General features: G+C 44.3%; 2 protein-coding genes across 2 annotated transcripts in view; one reads left to right on the top strand and one right to left on the bottom strand.

Annotated features, from left to right (window-relative positions):
• The window catches only part of LOC308168942 (actin-binding protein IPP-like), a gene marked incomplete at both ends in the record, with an annotated part of 3,923 nt that extends 1,801 nt beyond the window's left edge, over positions 1-2,122 (bottom strand). The window contains 5 exons of the mRNA XM_080543580.1: positions 1-69; positions 451-606; positions 743-962; positions 1,216-1,427; positions 1,753-2,122. The exon at positions 1-69 is cut by the window's left edge and continues 99 nt beyond it. Coding sequence (XP_080399706.1) covers positions 1-69; positions 451-606; positions 743-962; positions 1,216-1,427; positions 1,753-2,122 — 1,027 coding nt within the window. The remainder of the gene's footprint in view (positions 70-450; positions 607-742; positions 963-1,215; positions 1,428-1,752) is intronic.
• Positions 2,123-24,060: 21,938 nt separating this feature from the next.
• Positions 24,061-24,807, top strand: LOC308168940 (transmembrane protein 69-like; the record flags this gene model as incomplete). The annotated part of the gene is made up of 1 exon (XM_080543578.1): positions 24,061-24,807. One exon carries the CDS (start codon positions 24,061-24,063, stop codon positions 24,805-24,807), a length of 747 nt encoding a protein of 248 aa, XP_080399704.1.
• Positions 24,808-25,000: the final 193 nt, after the last annotated feature.

Here is a 25,000-nt window from a genome sequence, read left to right as displayed (position 1 = left end):
CAAAGCGCTCCACACAGCTGAGGGCTCTGCTGCCACTCCAATGGCCGCCCTGCAGCAGAGTGTAGCCTCCTGAGAGGGCGAAACCAGACGTGACGTGAGAGTGTTTTTACTACGCAAACGTAGGGAGATGAGGGCTGTATTGAAACTTGATAATCAAATGATTTTACAGGAACAACAAAGAGGTCTCCCCGCCACTTTTTTTGGTAAACAGCTGAGGGATGGGGCTGGAGAAATTTAACACATCTCAAATTAATAGACTGAGCTATGTATGCTTGGGCTCAAGAATTAATGGCTACAAATGTTTATTTTATTTTTTTATTTAACCTTTATTTAACCAGGCAAACATGTAAGAACAAATTCTTATTTGCAAATGCAGCCTGACCAAAAAGCAGTGGCTCTTTGGGGGGCCTAACCCAGACTGCCCCTTTAAAGTTTACCACAGAGGCTTACCTATGGCATAAAGATATTTCCTGGCTTTTCTTCTGGGCCTCATCCTAGCAGGCTGTAACAGACTGTACATCGTATTCTCCTTGGGAGACTTGGTCACCTCTGTGTATTCCCTCAGCAGAGTCTGCAGTGCCACCCGCAGGCTGAAGTCAGAAATGCCTGCAAGGAGAAATTAAATGACTAGTCGGTCAGTTTATGCATGGAATCATCCAGTGCTGTCAAGTCGTGAGTCGTCAAGGTGAGCTCCAGGCTTCTCTGTGTACTGCCTCTGAACTGTACTGTGGGTCTCAACTACCTTCGATGTACTTGAAGAGTGTCTGTGGGGAGAGCAGAGGGAAGCGTACAGGATCCAGCACCTCCACCACATGCTTCTTCCTCTTGGCCACGTCCTGCTGCAGCCAGTCCATGGCTGCCGTGAACACCTGGTACTCGTCCTCAATCCTCAGCTCCTCGCTGCGCAACAGCTTCACCAGTTGGTCCTTCGACAGGCCCCAGAACTCATCAGACACACACACCTAGACAGACAGAGTTTCTTTGAGTTTCTTCTTTGAGTTTTTATGTGTTGGCGTGAACGTTTTTTTACTGATTTAAAGATGGGATATTCGTTTCTGTCATAGCTACATACAAAGTAGATTAATGAGTGGTAAGGAGAGTGGTAAGGAGAGAGATCCTGCCTTGGAGAAGTCATTTAGGAACTTAAATATACAAATTATAGAAAAGGAAGATAAAGGGAAAGAGAGGGATGAGGAAGGAAAGAGAATGTTGCACCTGCAGGAAGTGGACATGGATGTAGTTCTCAGTGAACTCCAGCATGTCCAGACAGGCGATCTGCTCCAGGAACTGGTAGACACCAACGCAGTTAGATGGGTCCATGTGGCCCTTGAGGAACTCTCCACAGATGGACACCACCTCACTCAGCTGCAGCATGTCTGCTGCCACCATCAGCTCCTGCATGTTCTCCACTGTCACGTTGATCATACCTGGGGGGGGTGGGGGGGGCAAGCAGCTCAGACTTCATTCAGAGAGATGCACACAAACAAAGAAGCTATCCTACCATCAATCAAAATAAGCATCACCTAGGCTATATAACATGGTGGTGCAATTCATGTGTGTTAGCTTTCTGAACATTGTCTGTTGACTGAGAATAATAGCTAAAGAAAGGACCTTAAATACATAAACACACTAGTGTAATGAATGAACTAATGTCCTATGCATGAATGATACAAACAATATATCTTTCTCTTTCGACTTCTAATCGTTGTGTAGATACTGTCTGTGTATGGAGAGCATGTATCCTGTCAGGACCTGTGTAGACAAACTCCAGCAGGACCTCGAAGACTTCGGCCTCCACTCCCAGGATCTGGACCTCCTCCTTGTCAGCCTCACTCATCCCCCCGGAGAAGAGGGCAGAGAAGTAGGGGCTGCTGGCAGCCAGGACCAACCTGTGCACACTGAAGACCCGTCCACCCACCCTCAGCCTCACGTCACAGAAATCTGTGCGGAGCCTCATCTTGTTCATTTGGGCCAGTATGAGTCGAGCATAGCGGTCAGAGGCATAGAGAGCCTGCTCAGGGGACCCCAGAGTCCCCACAGCAGCAGCGGTGTCACCATGGCTGCTACTCCAAGAGATGGAGGTAGAGGCAGGTGGGGAACGAGGTGGACCCATTAAGGACATGGTGACTCAGTCACAGAGACAGGGGCTGTGGTGTGTCCACCCGCCTACAGCTTCATGGCACAAGATTCTCTAAGCAGACACGTCATCTGACTCTAGGGCAAGAAGGAAGACACACATGACTGTGACTGACACACTTTCAAAAGTCATAAATTAAATTATTCATAGTTCATTAAGTCATAGTAATACATGGAGCAAAGATGTGGTGCTATTGTTTAATCGTGACTTCAGCTTGAGTGTTTGTATATACAAGACATTGTGAGGGATATGTGCTTGTCCCTATTGAGTGCAATTGATGCATTATGTAGACTGTTAACTGTTTTCTCAACAGATCCATTTGTGTCATTATAGTCTTTATTTTTGTACACATCATCATCTGATCTTGTTCAAACTTGCACATGACACATTTCCTTAAGCAAATTTCATATTTCACCAAAATAAATAAAGTATCAATGTGGAAAAATAACATAATTTCCACAATAGATCAGCCTAAATCCATAGTTTTAGTCTAGCTGCAGAATAACAGACTTGTATATTTTAGGTGGGCTAAAATCAGACATATTGTGCTGTAGTTAAATAAGTATAATAACATAAGAACATGTTATCTTTACAAGATGTGCAGCAGCATCAGTTGTTTAGGTGTCGTGAGCTTAGAATGATAAGGTTCTATCTCCGTTTAGGGCAGTTCAGAGATATTGAGCGTCAAAGTTTTTACATTCCATTATGTTTTATGAGATGGAACCTTTGTATTTTATGAATTACTAACTCAAAAATGTCAACATTTTAAAAATAACACCACAGAGGCATTAATAAACACCTAATGGATCAGATTATGTAAAAAACTCAATTTTGACAAAAATGGAGATAGAACCGTCACGGTGTGTCTCTCTCTCTCGCCACACTGGAGACCATTCGGTTGGTATGCAAACATAGATGGGTGATCATGGATGCGGTCAGACATCATTAGAAGGGTAAATCATGACAAACCATACTATCAACATGTCCGTGTGTCTGTCTTCAAACAGGACAGATACAACACTGACCTGCAAAGTTGCGTTGTGGTCCTCATGAACTGTTTTGGTTAGCGATAGTTGCTCAATTGCTGCAGGCAACTTCCGCCAAGTATATCCAGCTGCGCGCATCAAATCCATCACCCGGAAATGTGATGTACCATTTTTGGACCACGTCATCGTAAGCGCGTCGGTAAAAGTAACCGCGAGAAACCGCGAGATTTTGAAGGATCTTAAATGGATTTTAAAAACACGGCGACATTGTATAGGACATTTAACGAACAATAATTTGAACACGCAATTGATAAGAAGAAGAAGAAGAAGAAGAAGAAGAATTACAAATACAATGGCAAATGCAGCTCAGGTGAGAATTTCGAAATATTATTAATGAACATGTTATAGTTTTCAGATGTGTATTTATTATTTAGGTTGTTGCATGTGTTACGCGGCTGTTTCGCACGTAGTTTTGTTCATCTGGCTTGGCTAATTGGGTAATCCTATCCCAGCCAGCACGCCCACGTGGGACCCATATGGGTTCAATGCGGGCTACTTGGGTACCAAGTGGGCATGGGCTGGAACTGGGCAAATTATGAGGGTCCCACATGGTCTGCATATGGGCTAACTGGGCATGGGGTGGAAGTGGGCAAGCCCATGTGGGTCCCACGTGGTCTACATGTGGGCTAACTGGCATGGGTTGGAAGTGGGCAAGCCCATGTGGTTCCCACGTGGTCTACATGTGGGCTAACTGGCACGGGTTGGAAGTGGGCAAGCCCATGTGTGTCCCACGTGGGCTACATGTGGCCTCACTGGCATGGGTTGGAAGGGGGGGGGTTAAGTTAAGACTTTGACAGGGGGCCATTTTCGAAGTTTTGAAAGCCACTTCAGAGGAGCAGGCCATTATCAATGGTAGCATACAAAGACACGAGTACAAGCATTTATGCCAATTAGTCTTTCCTGAGTTTAAGCTGGTTATGGCCTCTTTCAGGTTTTTTTTTTTTTTTTTTTTTTTTTTTAGAGCTTGCTGCAAAAGACAATTAAGTTAAAAAAGGAGCCAGACCTAGTCAAGAAAGCTCCTCTGGGGTCAAATCACAGATTTTGAAATTAATATTGAATTAATTGTTATAACTTCATGTCATAGAGAGGAATTACCTGCATTTGCGTTTAGATTAAATTATTATGTTTTAAAGATATTTTCTTGATAGACGTGTCCCACGTGACAGCATTCGAATTGTCAACGTAAGAGGAGGAGTTAGAGGAGGAGTTCTTATTACTCTACGTCTACGGTCTTTAGATAACGGTGCCGGGGTAATGCGCATGCGCACCTTGTCCAGAAGAGAACCGGAGAACCGGCCAGCCCAGCAAACGCCGAATAGCGAATACCATATTTATTTCTTACGAAATCAAGGTACTATTGCATGAAATTCAAACTGTAAGTATACCTAAATCAACGCGTTTGTAAGAATGCATGCTCCAATGGCCTAGTCGCATCATGTATGTTTGTGTTTGCAGGTTGTAAGACTGGCCTGAATCACTTCCAATGAATAAGCCGTGGAAAGTCTTGAGGCCTGCGCCTTTGTCTGCGTGCGGATAGCATGCTTTGTGTAGCAAGTAGCGCAGCTCGCCGCATTTCACACTATATTCGAATGAATCAGAATAACATGTCTAATGAATGTAACTTAATGCATCAATAAAGGCCAGTCGTTTATTTTGCAAATCAGCATACTCGCGTGTGCATTCTGCAAATAGACTAGATCCACGCTGGTCCCAATGGTTTTAGTCCCAGGACTGTTTTAATGATGCGCTCTGCCTCTGAAATGGCGCCTGAGTATGTTAGCCTCACGTATCCCCATATGCATTAGTCAAACGCAATTTGCACACTATCCAACGATCTTTATGAGTATGACCATGATCTGGCATTTGCTGATCTCGGCTACCAGTCAGCCAACTGTATGTTAGCTAAGCTATAACACTATGTACAATATGACAACCCTCGTGCACATAAGGTTCAGAGATAGGAAATGTTAGGATATTTATAGCATAGCATAGAGTACAGCACAGTGTTTTATTTGTATAGTATAGTGGATAGTGTACATAGCCTTTATTTATGTAAACCAGCTCTTTTCCCTTGTTTTAGTATTTTTTTCCTAGCACCAGGGGAGCCCCCCCCCTCCCAAATGTCGTTGTATGGTACCTGTACTGTATTAATGACAATAAAGACCATTCATTCATCTACATTGTGTGATCTTGCGTGCGTCTCCCAGGGCTGACTATCCAGACTACACGACCATCATGGCTGATGGAGAAGGGTTTGTGGTACGCGTGCGGGGCCTCCCCTGGTCCTGCGCTGTGGACGAAGTCTCCAGGTTTTTCTCAGGTGAGAAGATAGGATACTCTACTATGAACACCAATCTGGTTTTAGTCGTCTAGAAACTAAGCTTTTGCATGTGGCATTCATTCAACAGATTTAGCCTATCACTGATTATCTACTAAGACTCTTCAAAGGCATTGTGTGTGTGTGTGTGTGTGTGTGTGTGTGTGGGGGGGGGAAATTCAACAACTGTTGATTTGTCTTCCAGATTGTAAAGTTGCAAACAATGGCACGAGTATCCATTTCACCTACACCCGGGAGGGCAGGCCCAGCGGAGAGGCGTTCGTTGAGCTGGAGACCGAAGACGACCTGTCTTCCGCTGTCCCAGCGGCCTTCAAAATAGCCAGAGTCAAGCCTCTCCTCAAGAAACCTACCCTTGACCCATCATCTGTCCACAATTACAGACCGGTATCCCTTCTCTCCTTCCCTTCCAAAACCCTTCAACGCGCGGCATCTAAACAACTGATTGACTATCTCCGGAAGATGGATCACTTAGACCCCCACCAATCCGGCTTCAAGGCTGGGCATTCCACTGAGACTGCGCTCCTTGCTGTCACGGAAGCCCTCCACTCTGCCCAAGCTTCCTCCCTCTCCTCTGTTCTCATTCTCCTTGACCTGTCTGCTGCCTTCGACACAGTCAATCACCAGATCCTTCTCTCCATCCTCTCAGACCTGGGCATCTCTGGCACCGCACACTCCTGGTTTTCTTCCTACCTGGCGGGCCGCTCCTACCAGGTGACCTGGAGAGAATCGCTATCTTCTCCACGAACCCTCTCCACTGGAGTTCCCCAGGGTTCCGTCCTAGGGCCCCTACTCTTCTCCCTCTACACCAAGTCTCTTGGCTCGGTAATCTCTTCACATGGGCTCTCCTACCACAGCTACGCAGACGACACTCAACTCTTCCTGTCCTTCCCCCCGTCTGATGTACACGTGGCAACCCGTATCTCAGCATGTCTCGCTGACATTTCAACTTGGATGGCTGACCACCATCTCAAGCTCAATCTTAACAAGACTGAGCTCCTCTTCATCCCCGGGAAAGCCTGCCCTCTCCAAGACTTCTCCATCACAGTGGAGAACTCTACTGTAACCCCCTCCCTGACAGCCAAGAACCTTGGAGTGATCCTGGATAACCGACTATCCTGTGCGGAGAACATTGCAGCAACGGCTCGCTCCTGCAGATTCCTCCTCTACAACATCAGAAGGATACGACCATTCCTTACCAGAGAGGCAGCGCAACTCTTGATCCAGGCACTGGTCATCTCCCGCCTGGATTACTGCAATGCACTCCTGGCGGGGCTCCCCGCTTCAGCCATTAGACCTCTGCAGCTCATCCAGAATGCTGCTGCCCGGCTGGTATTCAACCTCCCCAAATACTCGCATGTCACCCCTCTCCTTCGCACCCTGCACTGGCTCCCGATAGCAGCTCGCATCAGATTCAAGACCCTGGTGCTTGCATACCAGGCAGCTAAAGGGACAGCCCCTGCCTACCTGAAGGAAATGGTAACCCCCCAAACCCCTGCCCGCTCACTCCGCTCCTCCACCTCGGCTGGCCGACTGGCCCCTCCTCCTCTACACAGCAGTCGGGCTGCCCGATCACGTCTCTTCACAACACTGGCTCCCCGCTGGTGGAATGAGCTCCCCACGGCTGTCAGAACGGCAGAGTCACTACCCATCTTCCGTCGTAGACTGAAGACCCATCTCTTCAGGTTACATCTTAACTGCTCCTCCTGAGACATCTTCCGACCCTCACCTCTACGTCTCCTAAAGACACCCGCTTTCCCCTCTACTGTGTCCCTAGAACTTCTATTGCCCCCCTTGTACTGTTTCTCAGTTTCTCCAGTAAAAAAATAAAATAAATAAATAAATAAATAATTTTAGTAGAAGGCGATAATAGGGAGAAGGTTTTTCCTTCTATCAGTGGCCCCCGGCCCGAGCTAGAGTACTCTTCCTGCAACGAATGGTGGACTGCTGATTCACATGCTTAGTATTCAAATGTATTGATTGTAAGTCGCTTTGGAATAAGGCGTCTGCTAAATGCCAAAAATGTAAATGTAAGATCGCCGTCAAGAAAGCCAGAGAGACCCTGGGGCACAGATATGTGGAAGGTATTTTTTTTGTATTTTTTTTTTAATGCATATTCATCAATACACTAATCACTAACAACTTCACCATGAGTAAGGAGGTGGTATGGCCTAAAAACATAGGTTTTATAGTCTAGCTTGCCAGATCGACGCAGCTGGCCGCTCTCGTTTAAGAGACTACCGGTTGCATGATTGGATGTTAATTCAGGACATGTTTATGTGTTTGTCTCAGTGTTTAAGTCGAACAATGTGGAGATGGACTGGGTGATGAAACACACTGGTCCCAACTGCCCAGAGACGGAGGGGGACGGCCTGGTGCGGCTGCGCGGCCTGCCCTTTGGCTGCAGCAAGGAGGAGATCGTCCAGTTCTTCTCAGGTGAGGGTGAGAGCTCACCCTCCTCTCTAATTCAATCCAGTCATGTGCACCCACGGTCACTCTCTTTTGACATTAGTCTAGCAGGTCTGGCTATTTTATATTGGGCACTTACAGCTTTTCCTTCCTGTGATTTTTTCCCCCCATACACTCAGGTTGCCATGGTTGGAGATATCGGAGGTACTTCACTGGATGATGCTACCAGAAGAATGATGCCGTACCTCCTCTCAAATGATCTGGCAGTCCAGTTCCACCTTCATGGACGTCACAGCAAGAAGAAGTTCAGAGAAATGCGCCTTTATGATGTCATATATGGTAAGTTTGAGTGTTGAATTGCTCAGTCTAACTTTTAAATTTTTTATTTGGCAACACATTTGATGTATACCAATAGAAGGTATGCCACAGCAAAGACAGTATATACAGCAATGGAAACGGGGCACAACAAATCTTCAAAACATTTAAACTGATGTCACTCAAGAAAGTTCCATAATGCTATAATTTCTAACAGTTGGCCTCTTGTCATTTCTATTAGGGGGACTAAAGAAAAATGCCCTCACTCAAGAAACCAACCACAAGGATGCAGAAAAGGCTCTCTCCAAGTGGTTCACTGGAGCTCGCGATAGAGGTGGTAAAAGAGTTAGACCTCGGACACAGCTTCTACAACTGGATGATGCACAAACCCAGTAGGCAAAGTCTCTCTCTCTCTTTCTCTACAATGCTGCCCTGTGGTTGGTTCTGTCACTGGGGATTAAAACCGAAAGGCTGAAGAGACACGCACAGAGGGCCCAAGATTTTTTTTTTATTGCACTGCTTGGACACACCACACCACACCACCCCATCCTCGCGGGCGGAAGAGCAGCCACAGGGCTCATCGCACTGCCAGCAGGTACGAAGCGGTTCAATAACTCCTTTGTCCCATCAGCCATTAAACTGTACAACTGCTCGGTGGACAGCAGGTTGCAGGTTGCAGGCTTGGGGCAGGGTGGCGGGTGGTGACTCCACCACTACCCCCACCATCACCACCAACCACCCACCTCCGCCCCCCTCCCCCCCCCCCCCCCTACCCTGCCACACCCCCACCGAACTGGAACTGTACCGAACTGAACTGAGTCACTGAGTGAACGGCCGTGACCTGAACATACGAACACTTCAGGAACACTACTGTAACTGCAACTCAACTGTACTGTACTGAACAGAACTGAACTGAACCTAACGAACCGAACTGAGTCACTGAGTGTACTGAGTGTATGGACGTGTCTGTTTTTTGTGTGTTGTCACTGCTGTTGTATCCTACTGACTCACCTGCCAGTGAGGACGCAGAGACTTTACCACTGTGCCACCAGAACGCCCATTTTTAGTCTCTGTGGAGCATTGTGGGAATATTTTTTTATTTTAAGTGTACAATTTGTATGTATATACTGTATGTACACCTGTACATTTGATGTGTGCCTTTTCCTGCACCTTTACACTGCTGCATTGTTATTTTCATTGTATTTTTATTATCTTGTTGTAATATTGTTTTTAATAAATTTGTCAAAATATATATTGTCTATTTTCATCCTGGTAAAACTTAAGACGTGTAAAATGTTATACCCAATTTTTATTTTAGGTGTGTTTACAAGAATTAACACGGTTCATGTCAAATACTGCTTAATCTATTTTATTTATATTTAAATCTTATTAGGACCCACATTGGAAATCAAAGGAACCATTGCACAACCAAACCCAGTTAGGACCCACCTCGGTCCCATATAGACTTGCCTGGTTGGGGCCCACCTAGGGCCCAGGTAGAACCCACCTAAAGCCCACATGGGCATCCCAGTTAGGACCCACCTCGGTCCCATATAGACATGCCTAGTTGGGGCCCACCTAGGGCCCAGGTAGAACCCACCTAAAGCCCACATGGGCATCCCAGTTGGGACCCAAGTGGATCCCGCTAACATTGCCGACATGAGGCCCATATGGGTTAGCCCACCTTGAAACCATATGGGACCCACGTGGGCGTGCTGGCTGGGATGTGGTTTAGCGTTATCAGAGATATTAGAGAGATATTAGATTAGATTCAACTTTATTGTCATTGCTGAGTACAAGTACCAACAACAAAATGCAGTTATGCATATAAGATGTACAGCTGGCAGGGCTAAAAAACGCCGCGTTGTCTTCAACCACTTAATGTAATTTAAAAGTTCACAATAGCTACATTCTCAGATGTCTACCGATTACTTATCCCCCTATTTTTATTGCTTGTTTTCTTGTTTTTGAGAGCTGACTTTTGCAGGCGCCGAGCTGTGGTCCCGAGCAGAGGGACGACTGGCCACCAACGGAGCTGTCCGTGTCTGACCACTGGGGGTTGGACACAACACTGAACACTACACTACACTGGACACTGGACACAACACTGAACACTACACTGGACACTGGACACAACACTGAACACTACACTGGACACTGGACACAACACTGAACACTACACTGGACACTGGACACAACACTGAACATTACACTACACTGGACACAACACTGAACACTACACTACACTACACTGGACACAACACTGAACACTACACTGGACACTGGACACAACACTGAACACTACACTGCACTGGACACTGGACACAACACTGAACACTACACTGGACACAACACTGAACACTACACTACACTGGACACTGGACACAACACTGAACACTACACTGGACACAACACTGAACACTACACTACACTGGACACAACACTGAACACTACACTACACTGGACACAACACTGAACACTACACTGGACACTGGACACAACACTGAACACTACACTACACTGGACACGACACTGAACACTACACTGGACACTGGACACAACACTGAACACTACACTGGACACTGGACACAACACTGAACACTACACTACACTGGACACTGGACACAACACTGAACACTACACTGGACACAACACTGAACACTACACTACACTGGACACTGGACAGAACACTGAACACTACACTGGACACTGGACACAACACTGAACACTACACTGGACACTGGACACAACACTGAACACTACACTGGACACTGAACATCTGTCATTACGTGAAGCGCATTCAGTCGCATCTTGTAAGAAATGCGCTATACAAATAAAACTTGAATTGATTTGATCCCTTGTACACTTTTTTGGGCATTTGTGTTGCAACACACCTGTACATTGTGCACTCTACCCTGTTAGGCCCTTATTTTACTCTAGACAGAAGGGTTGTAACACTTGTTATTAATTCCATTTGGTATATCTCATAAACTTTCTTGCATTTCTGGTGTTTGCATTTTACATATTCTAAATATATGCTATCTACATGTCGCACTGGATGGGGTTATTGCTGTTGACTCATCAGAAAGTAAAGACTAATTCACAGAGTGTATGAAGATTCCAGTAAGGGTTTTGTGAAGGAGCCCTAGTGCTGTTGACTCATCAGAAATATAATGTTTTATTTAGCTCATCAGTGTGCACTCAGCACCATGGACACCTCCAGCCCAGCACCTTGCACCACGGTTCCTGCCCTGCTCCATGGATTACAACGATGATCGCCTGACCCTTGCCTGACTCCACCAAGTCCTTTGCCTGACCCCTCAAACCTGTTTGACCTAATAAAGTCCCACACCTGGGGTCATTGACATTCTTTTATTTATATACAGTTAGGTCTGGAAGTATTTGGACAGTGACACAATTTCCATAATTTTGTCTCTGTATGCCACCACAAAGGATTTGAAATGAAACAATCAAGACGTAATTGAAGTGCATACTTTCAGCTTTAATTCAAGGGGTTGAACAAAAATATTGTATGAAACATTTAGGAATTGCAACCATTTTTATACACAGTCTCCTATTTTCAGGAGCTCAAAAGTAATTGGACAAATTAACAATCATACAGTAAGTAAAATGTTCATTTTTAATACTTAGTCGAGAATCCTTTGCAGGCAATGACTGCCTGAAGTCTGGAACACATGGACATCACCAAATGCTGGGTTTCCTCCTTTGTGATGCTTTGTCAGGCCTTTACTGCAGCAGTCTTCAGTTGTTGTTTGTTCGTGGGTCTTTCTGCCTTTAGTTTTGTCTTCAGCAAGTGAAATGCATGCTTGATTTGGTTGAGATCAGGTGATTGACTCTGGCCATTGCAGAATATTCCACTTCTTTGCCTTAAAAAAGTCCTGGGTTGCTTACACACTATATTTTGGGTCATTGTCCATCTGTATTGTGAAGCACCATCCAATCAACTTTGCTGAATTTGTCTGAATCTGAGCAGACAGAATATCCCTAAACACTTCAGAATTCATCTGTCTGCTTCTGTCTTCACATCATCAATAAACACTAGTGACCCAGTGCCATTGGAAGCCATGCATGTCCATGTCATCACACTCACCAGTGCATTCTTTTTTTCTCAGAATGTACCAAACAGTTAATTTGGCCAGTATTAATGTTCCCACTATCTCTCTGATGGATTTTTGTTTTGTTTTTACAGCCTAAGGATGGCCTGTTTCAGTTGCATTGAGAGCTCTGTTGACTGCATGTTGTGCGTATACAGCAACAGCCTCCAAATGCAAATGCCACACTTGGAATCAACTCAGACCTTTTACCTGCTTAATTGATAAAGAAATAATGAAGGAATAAATAGCCCACACTGGCCCATGAAACAGCTTTTGAGTCAATTGTCTAATTACTTTTGGTTATTATATATAAGAGCTATAATTAATAAACCCTTCCTCAATTTGGATGTGAATACCCTTAACCTAAAGCTGAGAGTCTGCACTTTAAGCCCAGTAAATTCTGTTGGAAATCTCATATAAGATACGTTAGATCCAAAGTATCAAGGAGTATTGCAGTATTGTGCAGGGCAAAACATATTCTGGAACAGAGGATGTTGTATACTCTATATTGTTGTCTTGTCTTACCCTATTTGAGTTACTGTGTGGAGATATGGGGAAATGAATATAAAAGCACTTTAAACCCATTGATTACACTACAGAAAAAAGCTATGAGGATTGTACATGAGGTCGGATATCGTGATCACACTAATAACTTGTTCCTAATGTCAAAAATATGAAGAAAATATGAAGGAAAGCAGAAATATTGCTCTATTGCTCTATTTAAAAAAAGGTTTAAATTATTTTTAATGAAAAAGTATTAGAACGGATGATACTGAAATATATGTATTAATTAATTGGATTATATAATGTAAGCATAATTGTTAAGTATAAACAGGGGTAGGACAGGCTTCTTCCTACTCCTTTTTGAACAATTGGTAGGACTGTACTCTACATATTAGTTTTTTGCGTAGTTTCCACCGTAGTAAGGCGATTCATGGTTTCCACCGTAGTTTCCACTGTAGTAAGGCGATGACGTAGTCTATGCAAATATGCAGGCGCGGTATGATGACGTATGGTACATCACATTTCCAGGTGATGGATTTGATGCGCGCAGCTGGACCCTACTCACTTCCGCACTAGATTGCAATCTATTTTTCTATATCAACTGTATGGTCTTGCGTTGAATACTAGGCCTAACTAAACAAACACTAGTGATGGCGAGATGAAGCTTCATGAACTGTTGAAGCTTTCCTGAAAGGCAACTGGTATGAACATATCCTGTCTCACTCTATTGGTTTAATTGATTAATCAGCTGTGCGGTAAACCGTTGGAACACACAGTGCACAGCTGATTAATCAATTAAACCAATTCATCAGAGCAACGCATCCGGGTACTTTCCCCTCCCGTAATGTCCACGCCCCTTTTTGGGTGATAGAAGAGTAGAAGTTTGAATGGCGGTCAATGGGAATTTCTGGTCTTTGCTACTTTAATCCGATAAAATAAGAAAACTGTATTGCTTTTTAGATATTAGATGCACAAATCCGATGGCCAGTTAAGCAAACTATTATATAGTGTGGTTTTCGATCAATGATCGACGTCGTTATATGGAGAAAAGTAATGAAATAGGCAGTGTGTCCTTTCAGTCTGCCTCCAGAGCAGTCATACGTCATCTCCCTGTCATCAGGACGATCACGCGACCGCTTAAAACTGTTGGCGCCTTATTGGAAAATGTAGTGTCACCATGCCTAAGGCTTGCTGCGTAGTGTTTTGCACGGCAAACAATAAATAAAAAAAAATCCAGATTTACGATTTTCTTTACTTCCCCAAAAAGCAAAGGACAGTAAAAGAAGAGATCTGTGGCTTCAGGCCATCCGCAGAGAGGATGAAGGTGGTCAGCAGTGGGACCCTTCCAGTCAATACGTGTATGTCTGTGGCAAACACTTCATCACAGGTTAGTTAATGATGTTAAATGAAGTCAACAGTTATAATGTTAAAAGTCAAAGTAGTGAATGTTGATGCTGCATTGAAAGGGAAATATATAACATATACTGTGTATATATAGGGAATATAAAACAAACTGAAAAGCCAAGGAAATCCCAATTTAATGTTAAAGCTTGTAGCTTGTAGCTTTAGCCTGTAGGTAGGTTTACAATGGCCTCTCATTCACACTTAAATGGCGGCAAGCTACCCATGCAAGGCACCTGCCCGCTCATTGGGAGCAATTTGGGGTTTAGTGTCTTGCCCAAGGACACCTCGACATGTGGCCATGTAGGGTTCAAATTGCCGATCTGCTGACCTTGCGATCAGACGCCGGCTCTACCAATACACGGTAAAGGGCGGGTGTGGTGCAGGAGGTAGAGAACCCCACATGGCCACATGTGGAGGTGTCCTTGGGATCACCATGACATTAATGTCATGATAATAAAACTATAGGGAATCGAATCGTCATGGATTAAATTAACCCATACATGTAATTGTTCATTTTGCAGCAATACACATCATTTACTTGTGAAATGTGATTACGGTAATTGTAATCCAGAATTAGAATTGGTGACTATTGAGTGAAGTATCAGCTGGCATACTTAATGACTACATTTGATGAGTGCATTTAATCAAAGCTGTATAAAGTTCTTTTGAATGAGTATCTGCATTTGGCTTACACTTACTCTACTGGTTTCAGGATTCCATGTGAATGATTGTAGTCATCCGGATTATGTCCCACCTATTTTTCCACATCGGCAGCAATTGACACAAGGCAGAGTTAAATTACGGCGCTACAAAAATGCCAGGAAGAGAGAGGCTGGTGATGATGGGAAGGTCCTGTCAGCCAAAAGAAAACAAAGGTCACCTTCAGAAGAAGAACCTCTCACTGAGCCCACTGAAGAACCTCTCACTGAGCCTACTGAACAACCTCTCACTGAGCCTACTGAACAACCTCTCACTGAGGACGGTACACTGAGCAACAGGCCAGTTTCGCACAGGGAGCAGGTTGCTATTGCCGTAGAGGTAGCCAATCTCAGGAGAGAGAGATGAGGCCAGAAGAGAATGTGATGCTGCATTGCAGCGATTGTCTGTGAATGCTGTTCGAGGCAACAACAGTGCATGCAGGGCCATGACTGGGCTTGACTGGGCAGTGTTTGACTGTCTACATCGCTACCTTCTTCAGTTTATCAAGTCACCACCTAAGGTTTTTCGATTGTCGACCGAGGACCAGCTTTTCCTCTGTTTGCTCAAGCTACGCCAGAATCCGTCTATTGCTTTGCTGAGCCAAATACTGGACCAACGACAAACTACCATCCGCCACATATTCCAACGTTGGCGGAATCTTCTGTATGCAAAGATCACCTTCCTCATTCACTGGCCTGACAGGGATTGCATCAGACAAACCATACCACCAACGATAAAGGCCACATTTCCTCGCCTCACATCAATCATTGATTGTTTTGAAATCAGAATTGTACATCCAAAGGGGCTTAAAGCCAGGTAAAGACACCAAAAAATATGTAATTTATGATTACTTGGCCAGGTAACTTCTGAATGCTAACCATGCTTTGTTTTTTCCACAGGGCCAAATCTTACTCCAGCTATAAGAAGTGGACTACGGTAAAATATTTGATTGCGTGTAGTCCTGCAGGCAGCATCACCTTCTTGTCAAAGGCTGGGGTGGAAGAGCATCCGATGTTAAGATAGTGAGGGAATCTGGCTTCATTTCACCACTGTACCACCATCCTGGGGACCAGGTAATGTAGAACTCTACATACTGTATACTATACTGTAACAGTTCATCACATACACACATTTTTTTGTACTCATTATGTACAGGTGTAAATTAGTGTTTCACCACAAACATTAAAAGCAATAGACTTACTCTATTCAATCGCATTCCTTGTTTCAGATCTTGGCTGACCGGGGTTTTACGCTTAAAGATGACTTTGGCCTGCTTGGTGCCAGTCTCCTAACCCCAGCCTTCACTCAGGGCAGGAAACAACTTCCAGGCAAAGACGTGGAAGAGTCCAGAAGAAAATGTCTTCTTTGTTTTTTCAGATTTTGTCCCTTTTTTTCACCCAATTTGGTATCCAATTGAACCCAACCTAGCATCCAATTATCCCCTGCCTATTGCGTAGGATCCGCCGCACGACCCCGTGGCCGGCAGCCCCAGAGGAGATCGCCAGGCAGACTAGCTGACTGGCTCCTCGAGCCCAGCACCGTTATTCCGGCACCCCGGGGGCGCTGTTGCGCGACGGATCCTTGTCCGGAAATAGTCCTATACCGCCCTCTGGAGCGGCCGCTCAATATGCCGCTCCCTGTGTGCCTCGGCCATATCCGGGTCTGGCGAGACCGGGATTCGATCCCAGTCCCCGGTGGGCAGCTTGCACTAGTGGCTAGTGCTTAGACCACTACGCCACCGCGGGGCTTGGCCGCTTCCTTTTTGCTTCGTAAAGTCCCTGCGGGATGAGATTGAGAACAGGGATGTAGCTACAATTGACAAGATAGTACACGTGTGCGCTGCCTTGGTCAACATGTCAGGTAGCATTGTGTTAAATAAAAACAGACAGGGGGATGTATAGCCAGTTAATCAGTCCTGCTCTCTTTTCTGTTTGAGCTCATATGAACAATCTTACAACTTAACATACACCGTAATGTGTCTGGTGCTTAGGTCACATTTACTGTAAATCACATCATAGTCAGTCTTTTGTCAACTATTTGCTCCCTCATCTTCCAAAATCTACCTTACTGCACTGCTCTCCACCCTGCACTGACTGTGGACTCCACCATAGTCTCCTGTGAATGTAAATAAATCATTTTTGATTAATTATGTTTCCATGAACCTCATGAACTCATAACAGCAAATGGTAGCAAATGCTATATAAACAGATATGAACTATAAAAGCATTTCCATATGACGGCAATGCAGTGTTTGAATGCTGTATGTTCTACCAGAAGTTCCTGCTCTGCTTCTGGGACTGCACAGTCTGTGGACTTCACCTCAATCTCCTGAGATTGCAAACACATCATTGGTGATAAATTCTGTTGGCATGCACCTCATAATTAACAGAAATTGTTACATTTGTAAATGTTAATTATTTATGTATTTTCCATATTGCAGTGTTTTAAATTGTGTGTATTTTACCTGAAGCTCTCGTTCTGTGTCTGGGACAGCACTGTCTGTGGACTCCACCTCAATCTCCTGAAATTACAAATAAATCATTTGTGATTAATTGTGTTGGGTTTACCTATATTTGTATGGCATATGTTACATATATTACATGACAGACAATGTATTTGCAGTCTCTGAACAAAGTGTGTTGTACCTGAAGCTCCAGCTCTGTTTCTGTGACTGAGGTTCCTGCCAGCTGAGGGTAGATGTGCCTGGCCCAAAAACGGCTGATGGTGTCCACTCCCTTACAAATAAAATCTTCATCTTGATGGACACGGAAGATGACCGTTTGCTTCGGGGTCCAGGTGATGAAGTCTGCATAGGTTGTTTTGCACACATACATCTGCATCTGCACCTGTAAAATAAAAGGACAGCATAGCTCTACCACCCTACAATCACTAAAACTGCCACAAACACAGAAAATGAAATTCCTTGTGAAGTGTTATGTATTGTATTACCTGGGTGTAGTAGCTGTGGTTGGTCCTCAGCGACAACAAAGTGTCCAGATGTCCTGTCTTGTCTGTGGGCCAGTGATCAGGTGAAATATCACTGGCCCATTTCAAGGGACACTTTGCCTCAACCACTCCTTTCCCACAGCAATCACATGATATGTATGCATCACAGCTTACACCAATGTAGGGCTTCTCTTTGCACACTCGGAAGCCTGCCCTCCCAATCTTGAGGCTCTTGTGGGCTGTATATACCTCACTCGATAAGGTGATTGCAGTTTGTGCTGTGAATGTTGTTGTTAGGCCTAGGGCATACTTATATGTTTCGATGGCCTCCTTTTCATGTTCCCTACCCCAAACTATGCCTGGAGTTGTCAGACGGTTTTGCAGAGACCCTTTCTGCACAATATCTCTCAGAAGTGATTTTGAGGGTTTCTCAAGAGGTGTGTGTAGTACCCTGTGCGCGGATGTGCCTGTCACCCTCCCAACTCTTTGCAGGTGCCAAGTTGAACATTCTGCCTGGTCTTTAGTTTCTTCCTCTATTGCCAGTACTTGGTCATCAGAAAACCCTAACAGATTTTCATACCATGGCATTGGCCTGAAAGAGTCCGCATATCCATTAAAAGTGCTGAGACCAACGGGCAGTGCTCCAGTGGCAGACAACATATCAAGGAACTGTTTTTGATGTTGTTCTTTTGCCTTCGGAACTACCCCACACTTTTTTCCAACAGCCCTCTTTCTTTTTGCCTTGTCTGTGTAGAATTTAATGTCCTTCACCATGTCTGCCTCCACCTTTTTGGTACAGACTTTATTCCACTCACAGGCGATGCTGGTTGGTGCCGTCCTTGTGTAGCCAAGGCGGACAGATGCCTCTAACTTAAAAAGAAGTGCCCCGACGTGGGAACAACTTTCTCCCAGTCTAGAATACAATAGAATACAATGAGCATTTATTTTCTTCTGAAAGAATTTGATATGGCATTGAGATTAAAACTGTTATGTTATGCAGTCAGCTTACCCTGCCATGCAATCACAGTGAGCTGCTTTAACCTCTCCAGTACTCTTAGCAGCAACCCAAGTGCTGTGGGATTTATCAGTGACCCTCCATGATGGCTTGACCTGGGTCTTGAAAACTGTGATGTCAGCAGAGGGTTTGTGGTGCAGTACCACATCCACCCAGCCACTGGTGAAGAACTTATGTGCTTCCAGGGATTTGTAGTTCTTCATTTGACTTGCCGTGTAAATCCCTAGATGAGAGTGTTACATTAGTTTTCTTAAGATAGGATCATTAATAAATCTGTTTATATCTGTATATATATATATATATATATCTAAAGACGTTATAGCTAGCTAGCTAGCTATGAGTTATCCTCAAAATAATGAACAGCAAGCTAGGTCCTAAACTAGGGCCGGTGGAAGAGGGCAAGTATCACATTGTACAGACTACCAAAACAGAAAAATAAAATTTTAACGACAGCAAAAGTGAAAGATATCAGAAATGCATTACCTGGAGATTCAATAAGGTAATTGTATATGTTAGGATATGGCACCTCAGGCCATTGGGTCGGGTCGTTCATCCACATGGATGGAGGCAGACTGAAAGGACACACGTTGCCTATTTCATTAATTTTCTCCATAACGACGTCGATCATTGATCGGCAACGACACTATATAATTGTTTGCCTGATTGGCCATCGGATTTGCGATCCTAATATCTAAAAAGCAATACGGCTTTCTTATTTTATCGGATTAAAGCAAAGACCACAAATTCCCATTGACCGCCTGTCAAACTTCTACACTTCTCGCACCCAACAGGGGACGTGATCGTCCTGATGACAGGGAGATGACGTATGACTGCTCTGGAGGCAGACTGAAAGGACACACTCACTAGATATTGATAGATAGACATAGAACATACAGAGATAGTCATAGATTCATAATTGCAACACATAGGCTAGCCAGATAGATATACATTAAAAAAACGTTGCCTGTTCATGTACACACGCAATAAATATTTGATTGTTCACATAAGCACAAGTCTGTCCAGTTCCCACAATATAGCCTTGTTTTGCACTCTTTCCCTGTTCCACGAGCATGTCCCAACACTGTTGGCCCTGTTATGACATGTTGACCATTTATATCTGCTCCAATTACATGTCAAGGGGATAGTGGAGTGAATAGTGAATTGGACTGGTGATCGGAAGGTTGTGAGTTCAAATCCTGCCTGAAACAACACCACTAGTGTGCCCTTGAGTACTACAATTACTCCAAAGCAAATTCTATTCTATTCATATCAGAAATGGACACAACAGTTGCATTTATTTATTTATTCATATGTATTTATTATAGTCTACTAGACACACCAACATTTAAGACCACATATATGGCCACATACACATCGACACAGTTTGTCACAGCACCTTTATTGAACAAGACATCGCAGATGACGGTGGGCTTATTGTATTTTGCTTCAAATTCCTGACTTGTGAATCAGCCGATACAGGCGCCATACCATGACCTGACCAGCAGATGGCATTGTGGAGCTGCTGTATCGACTGCATCGATAGATCGACACTTTTTCCGACACAATTGTGTCGAACTGTCAATTGCGTCGAAAGCTTCGTTTCCCCCATCACTATATCACAGGGCACAGATGAAGCTGGGGTACATAGAAAAACAACGGCAAGTTTATACAAATTTCCCGAATCGGTCACGTGGTACGGCCGGCAGGCGAAGCTTCGCTCTTACCATACGTCATCAACGCATGCCTCGATACGCGCACCACAAACATCTGCTTTGGTTACTCGACACACGCTACGAAGCGTCGGCACGGAAGGACACATCACTAGCAAACACCAAACGCGTTTCATTTAATTGTGTTAAATGAGCTCTCATTCAATGTCACTTCGACTATGCCGTAACATCATGGTACTATAGAACCACAAAGGCCCAAAAAACAAGACTCCAGACAGCCCAAAATAAACTGGTTAGGCTTCTGCTAGGCCTCAACCCTAGGACACATCTAACCGCTGCTCATTTTTTGAGCCTTGATTGGCTACGAGTAGTTGACAGAGTGCAGCAGCTTGCACTGGGCCTGGTCTTCAAGATACGCTACACCACAAAGACACCCAAGTACCTGTCAACATACTTCCAAAAAGTGAACAACGTCCACACATACAATACCAGAGGAAGCTCCACGAACCACGTTCAACCGCGTTGCACCACAAACAAGGGGTTAAACTCGTTTGCAAACTATGCAGTAAAAATGTGGAACGCCCTTCCTAAAATCTTAAAGGAGTGCAAAACACTGCCCACCTTCAAAACCACTCTCAAAAAACATTTACAGGAGACTGCAATCCGTAACTGGACCCTCTAAATCAAAAATCAGATTAAAAGACCCGAACTACCCACTGTACATACTTTGTGTTTTGTCCCCCGCCCCCACCTGTGGTGTATGTCCCCACCTGTCCTACCCGCTGTACATACCTTATGTTTTGTTGTATTGTTCTTCCCATGATGGATGTATGTTTATCTTGTAGATAGTACTAGTTATTTGTCTGTATTATCTTGTAGATAGTACTAGTTTTTTTGTCTGTCTTACATGTAACGATGAATTGAGAATCAAGGACCCCAATTGAAATAAGCCAGTGGCTTTCTTGGGTTTTTATCCTGTTAGTTGACCTTGTATGTAATATGTACTTTCATGTACCTACTTCTGCAAATCTTCTAATAAAGTTTTCAATCAATCAATCAAAAAAGTCTATCCTGAAACCCTCTGTAAGGAGAAGCACACACTATTTCTACATGAAATATTCCTTAATATTTAGTTTCTGTTAAAAAAACGCAGCTAAAACAAGTCGTACAGGTCCTTGGTTCTACTGACCATAAGCACATAAGCACAAACGTAGGCCTACTAGTATTATTAAACATACAGTACTCTCCATAAGTATTGGAACGAGGAAGCATTTTGCCTTCTTTTAGCTCTACTCCAAAAGTTTGGATTTAAAATCAATGTTACAATTACTTACAATGAGGTTAAAGTAGAGATTATTTTGTGGTCAAATCAACTCAAATTAACTCTCTGTTTTGGTTGGAAGTTACTTTGAGGTGATTTGGCCACGAATGTTGAACTTTTGTGTTCCCCTATCACTCCCACTGTTTTGGAGTAGCGGTGGCTAAATGCATGTGTGCAGACGGATGCTATTGTTTTGACAGGCCATTTTCACATAGATGTGGGCCTCAGTCAATACCACTAGATGGCAGCATTACCAAACCCATGTGAATGACATCACCTCAAACCTCTCTGTGTGAAGCATGACACCTCCAGAGACTGGGAGCCTGACTGCTACCACACTACTTGTGTTGCTGCCTCCCTAAGTATGTGGGGGCAGAAATCATATCATTTAGCTCCAATATGAATGTAAGTATATGCATCATGTTGAGAATGGTACACATTGCCCATAGAGGTTGCAATATCTAGATATTTCATGGTTTGTACATCCTTTTACATGTCCACTATCTGAACGGAATCAGGACAGTTCAGGCTACACCTTACAGTTTTTCTCTATCGCTTTACAGTTTTTCTCAGTTGCTAAAACACTAAACCCCATTCTCTGAACCAAATTCTCAGTGGCCTAAACTCATTTGTCGAATCAAACACTCTTTTGGCCAAACCTTCAACACTGTTCAGGTACTTAGACACAATTTGCAAAACTCATCCGCTCTTTGTTGCCAAACCTTAAACACATTCTTAGTCACTAAACACACATTTCACACTGTGATACACTTGTGTTGCAAAATTGTGAACACTGGCAGCAGAATGTGAACACAACTCCAACACAGTTGTCATCTGTTCCACACAACAACTCAACATTTAACACACATGTTTCTAATGATGTGATCAGACCAATTGGGCAGGGTAAAAGTCAGTTCAGAGTGCACAGGTGGCACATGTGCATCCATCTACAATGGACGGAAACATACAGAGAGGCAGAGGAGGAAGAGTTCTGCACTTTTCTCCCAACAACAAGAAGCACTCATTGTTGACATGGTCCTTCAAAATAATGCCATCCGACTCTGTGAAATCCAGCAGAGAGTGATTGAAGACAATGTCAACTTTGATGGTGTCCTCACATGCAACAGACAAGTGTACAGAGTACCCTTTGATCGCAACTCTGCAAGAGTTCTAAGATATCAGCATGTGCAAGTAAGTGTAACCTACACACACTTTCAGCACTGATACTTCCAGTACAATTCTATGCTCCAGTACAATTCTATGCTTCCAGTACAATTCTATGCTACTAGGCCTACTGTTACTGTAGGCTAGTAGTTGCAGTTGCTACGTTTACGGTACTGTAAACTAGGATATTCTTCATACTGAAATGTCACTTTGTGCCGAAACAAGAAACCAGAGCAACATTTTTGTTCAAGCATTGAATCGTATTAAAGTTCACAATATTAACATTTTCTAATCTTGAACGTAACTCTACTGCCGACTCCCAGGTCCACTAATCGATCCATTGCAGACAGAGCAGCGGGACATCGAACTCTCACCAACTTGACAGGGTCAGACATGGCTTAATCGAGCATGGAAATGAGTTGTTTCTGCAGATGACCTTCTTTACACATCTTCCGCTGTCATTTTCAGTCGATTGGGGGACAAATGTCAAATTGATTATCACGAACGGTGACTATATTTCTAAACATATGCTACAATGATACTTATAGGCCTGACAGTAATCGAACAATAAGAACCCAGTGTTCTATAATGCAGGTCCGGTCATTAATTAAGAATGGGTCACAGTGTAGCTGTATTGATAAGCTACACCAGTGTTATCATGACATTGTAACATTGCAAAATAGCTTCTATTAAATGTTCAGTATGCATGCCATTACTCCATTGCAAGGCACATTATCGTTGCAAGGGAAGTGACTAATGCACGCGCATTCCCTTTTCTCTTAGGTTGAACATGATTTCATTTGCATTGAGGAGGTTGACTCCGTGTGGGGTAAGCGGAACAGAACATCAGTCTAATAGTGATATTGATCTGCCTGTCAGCTTGAGTAGTTAAAACAAAGAAGGTCTGGATCCTCTCGGCTATTATTTGGAATCAGATGTACCACACCAAAGCCCTAAATGAGACATGCATTACTGCCACAATGCCCTATCAACAACACTCTCTTTCCTATTCCCAGGGTCCCACATGGCGATCTCTGCAGCAGGTGTTCCGAGTGTCCAACTGCCCAGTGAATAGACAATGTGTTTACACCAGCTCCTACATGACACAAGCTTCCTCAGTTCTACTGCTCCCCAGACTTCCCTCCAACAGGCTGCTGAGCCACAGACCACTGAACTGCTCTGCCGCTCGTCCCTGCCAGGGTCAGCCTGGGGCCCCAGAGAGAGTGGACACGGAGAGGGACCAGAAACGCCTCAGTATGAAAGTCCTCACTCAGGCGCCCAAGCCCGCACTGTACCTGGGCTTATCTGGCCTCATTCCATTCCTAGCCGCCCCTGTCTTTATGGCCGTGACACAGTCCTACTACCCTGAGGTGGCCTATGCACAGGTGGTCTACGGGGCCTGCGTCGTGTCCTTCCTGGGCGGGGCCCGCTGGGGGTTTGCCCTGCCTGAAGGAAGCCCGGCCCAGCCTGACTGGATGAACCTGGGCAACAGGGTGGTGCCCTCCCTATTGGCCTGGATGGCGTTGCTGTGCAGGGACAACATCACAGAGGGAGCCCTGCTGGTCGTCATGGGACTGGGCCTCTCCCTGCACTACGACCTGGTCCTGCTGCCCGGATACCCTGGCTGGTTCAAAGCCATGCGGACTATCCTCACTCTTGTGGCTACCTTCTCCTTAGTGGCCACACTGACACTGAAGAAGATGTGTCCAGAGAAAAATATCGCTTGAGAATTGACAAGCTATAGTGGCTAGGGAGCTTTCAATAATGACAAAGACCAGACTTTAGTAGCTGTATTTAAGTTGCACTGCAGTGAGATCTCAAAAATCATTGTGACTGAAAAATACAGTGTTTCTCATTGGTTTGGCTGCAAAGGCTCACCTGAGCCCAATACACCACACTTCTGTAAAAATGGATTATGTA

Source organism: Nansenia antarctica (genome assembly GCF_963989245.1).
Source record: "Nansenia antarctica genome assembly, chromosome: 12".
Classification (NCBI taxonomy): domain Eukaryota; kingdom Metazoa; phylum Chordata; class Actinopteri; order Argentiniformes; family Microstomatidae; genus Nansenia; species Nansenia antarctica.
Note: the sequence above shows the minus strand (reverse complement) of the source record. Positions and strands in the feature narration are given on the sequence as shown.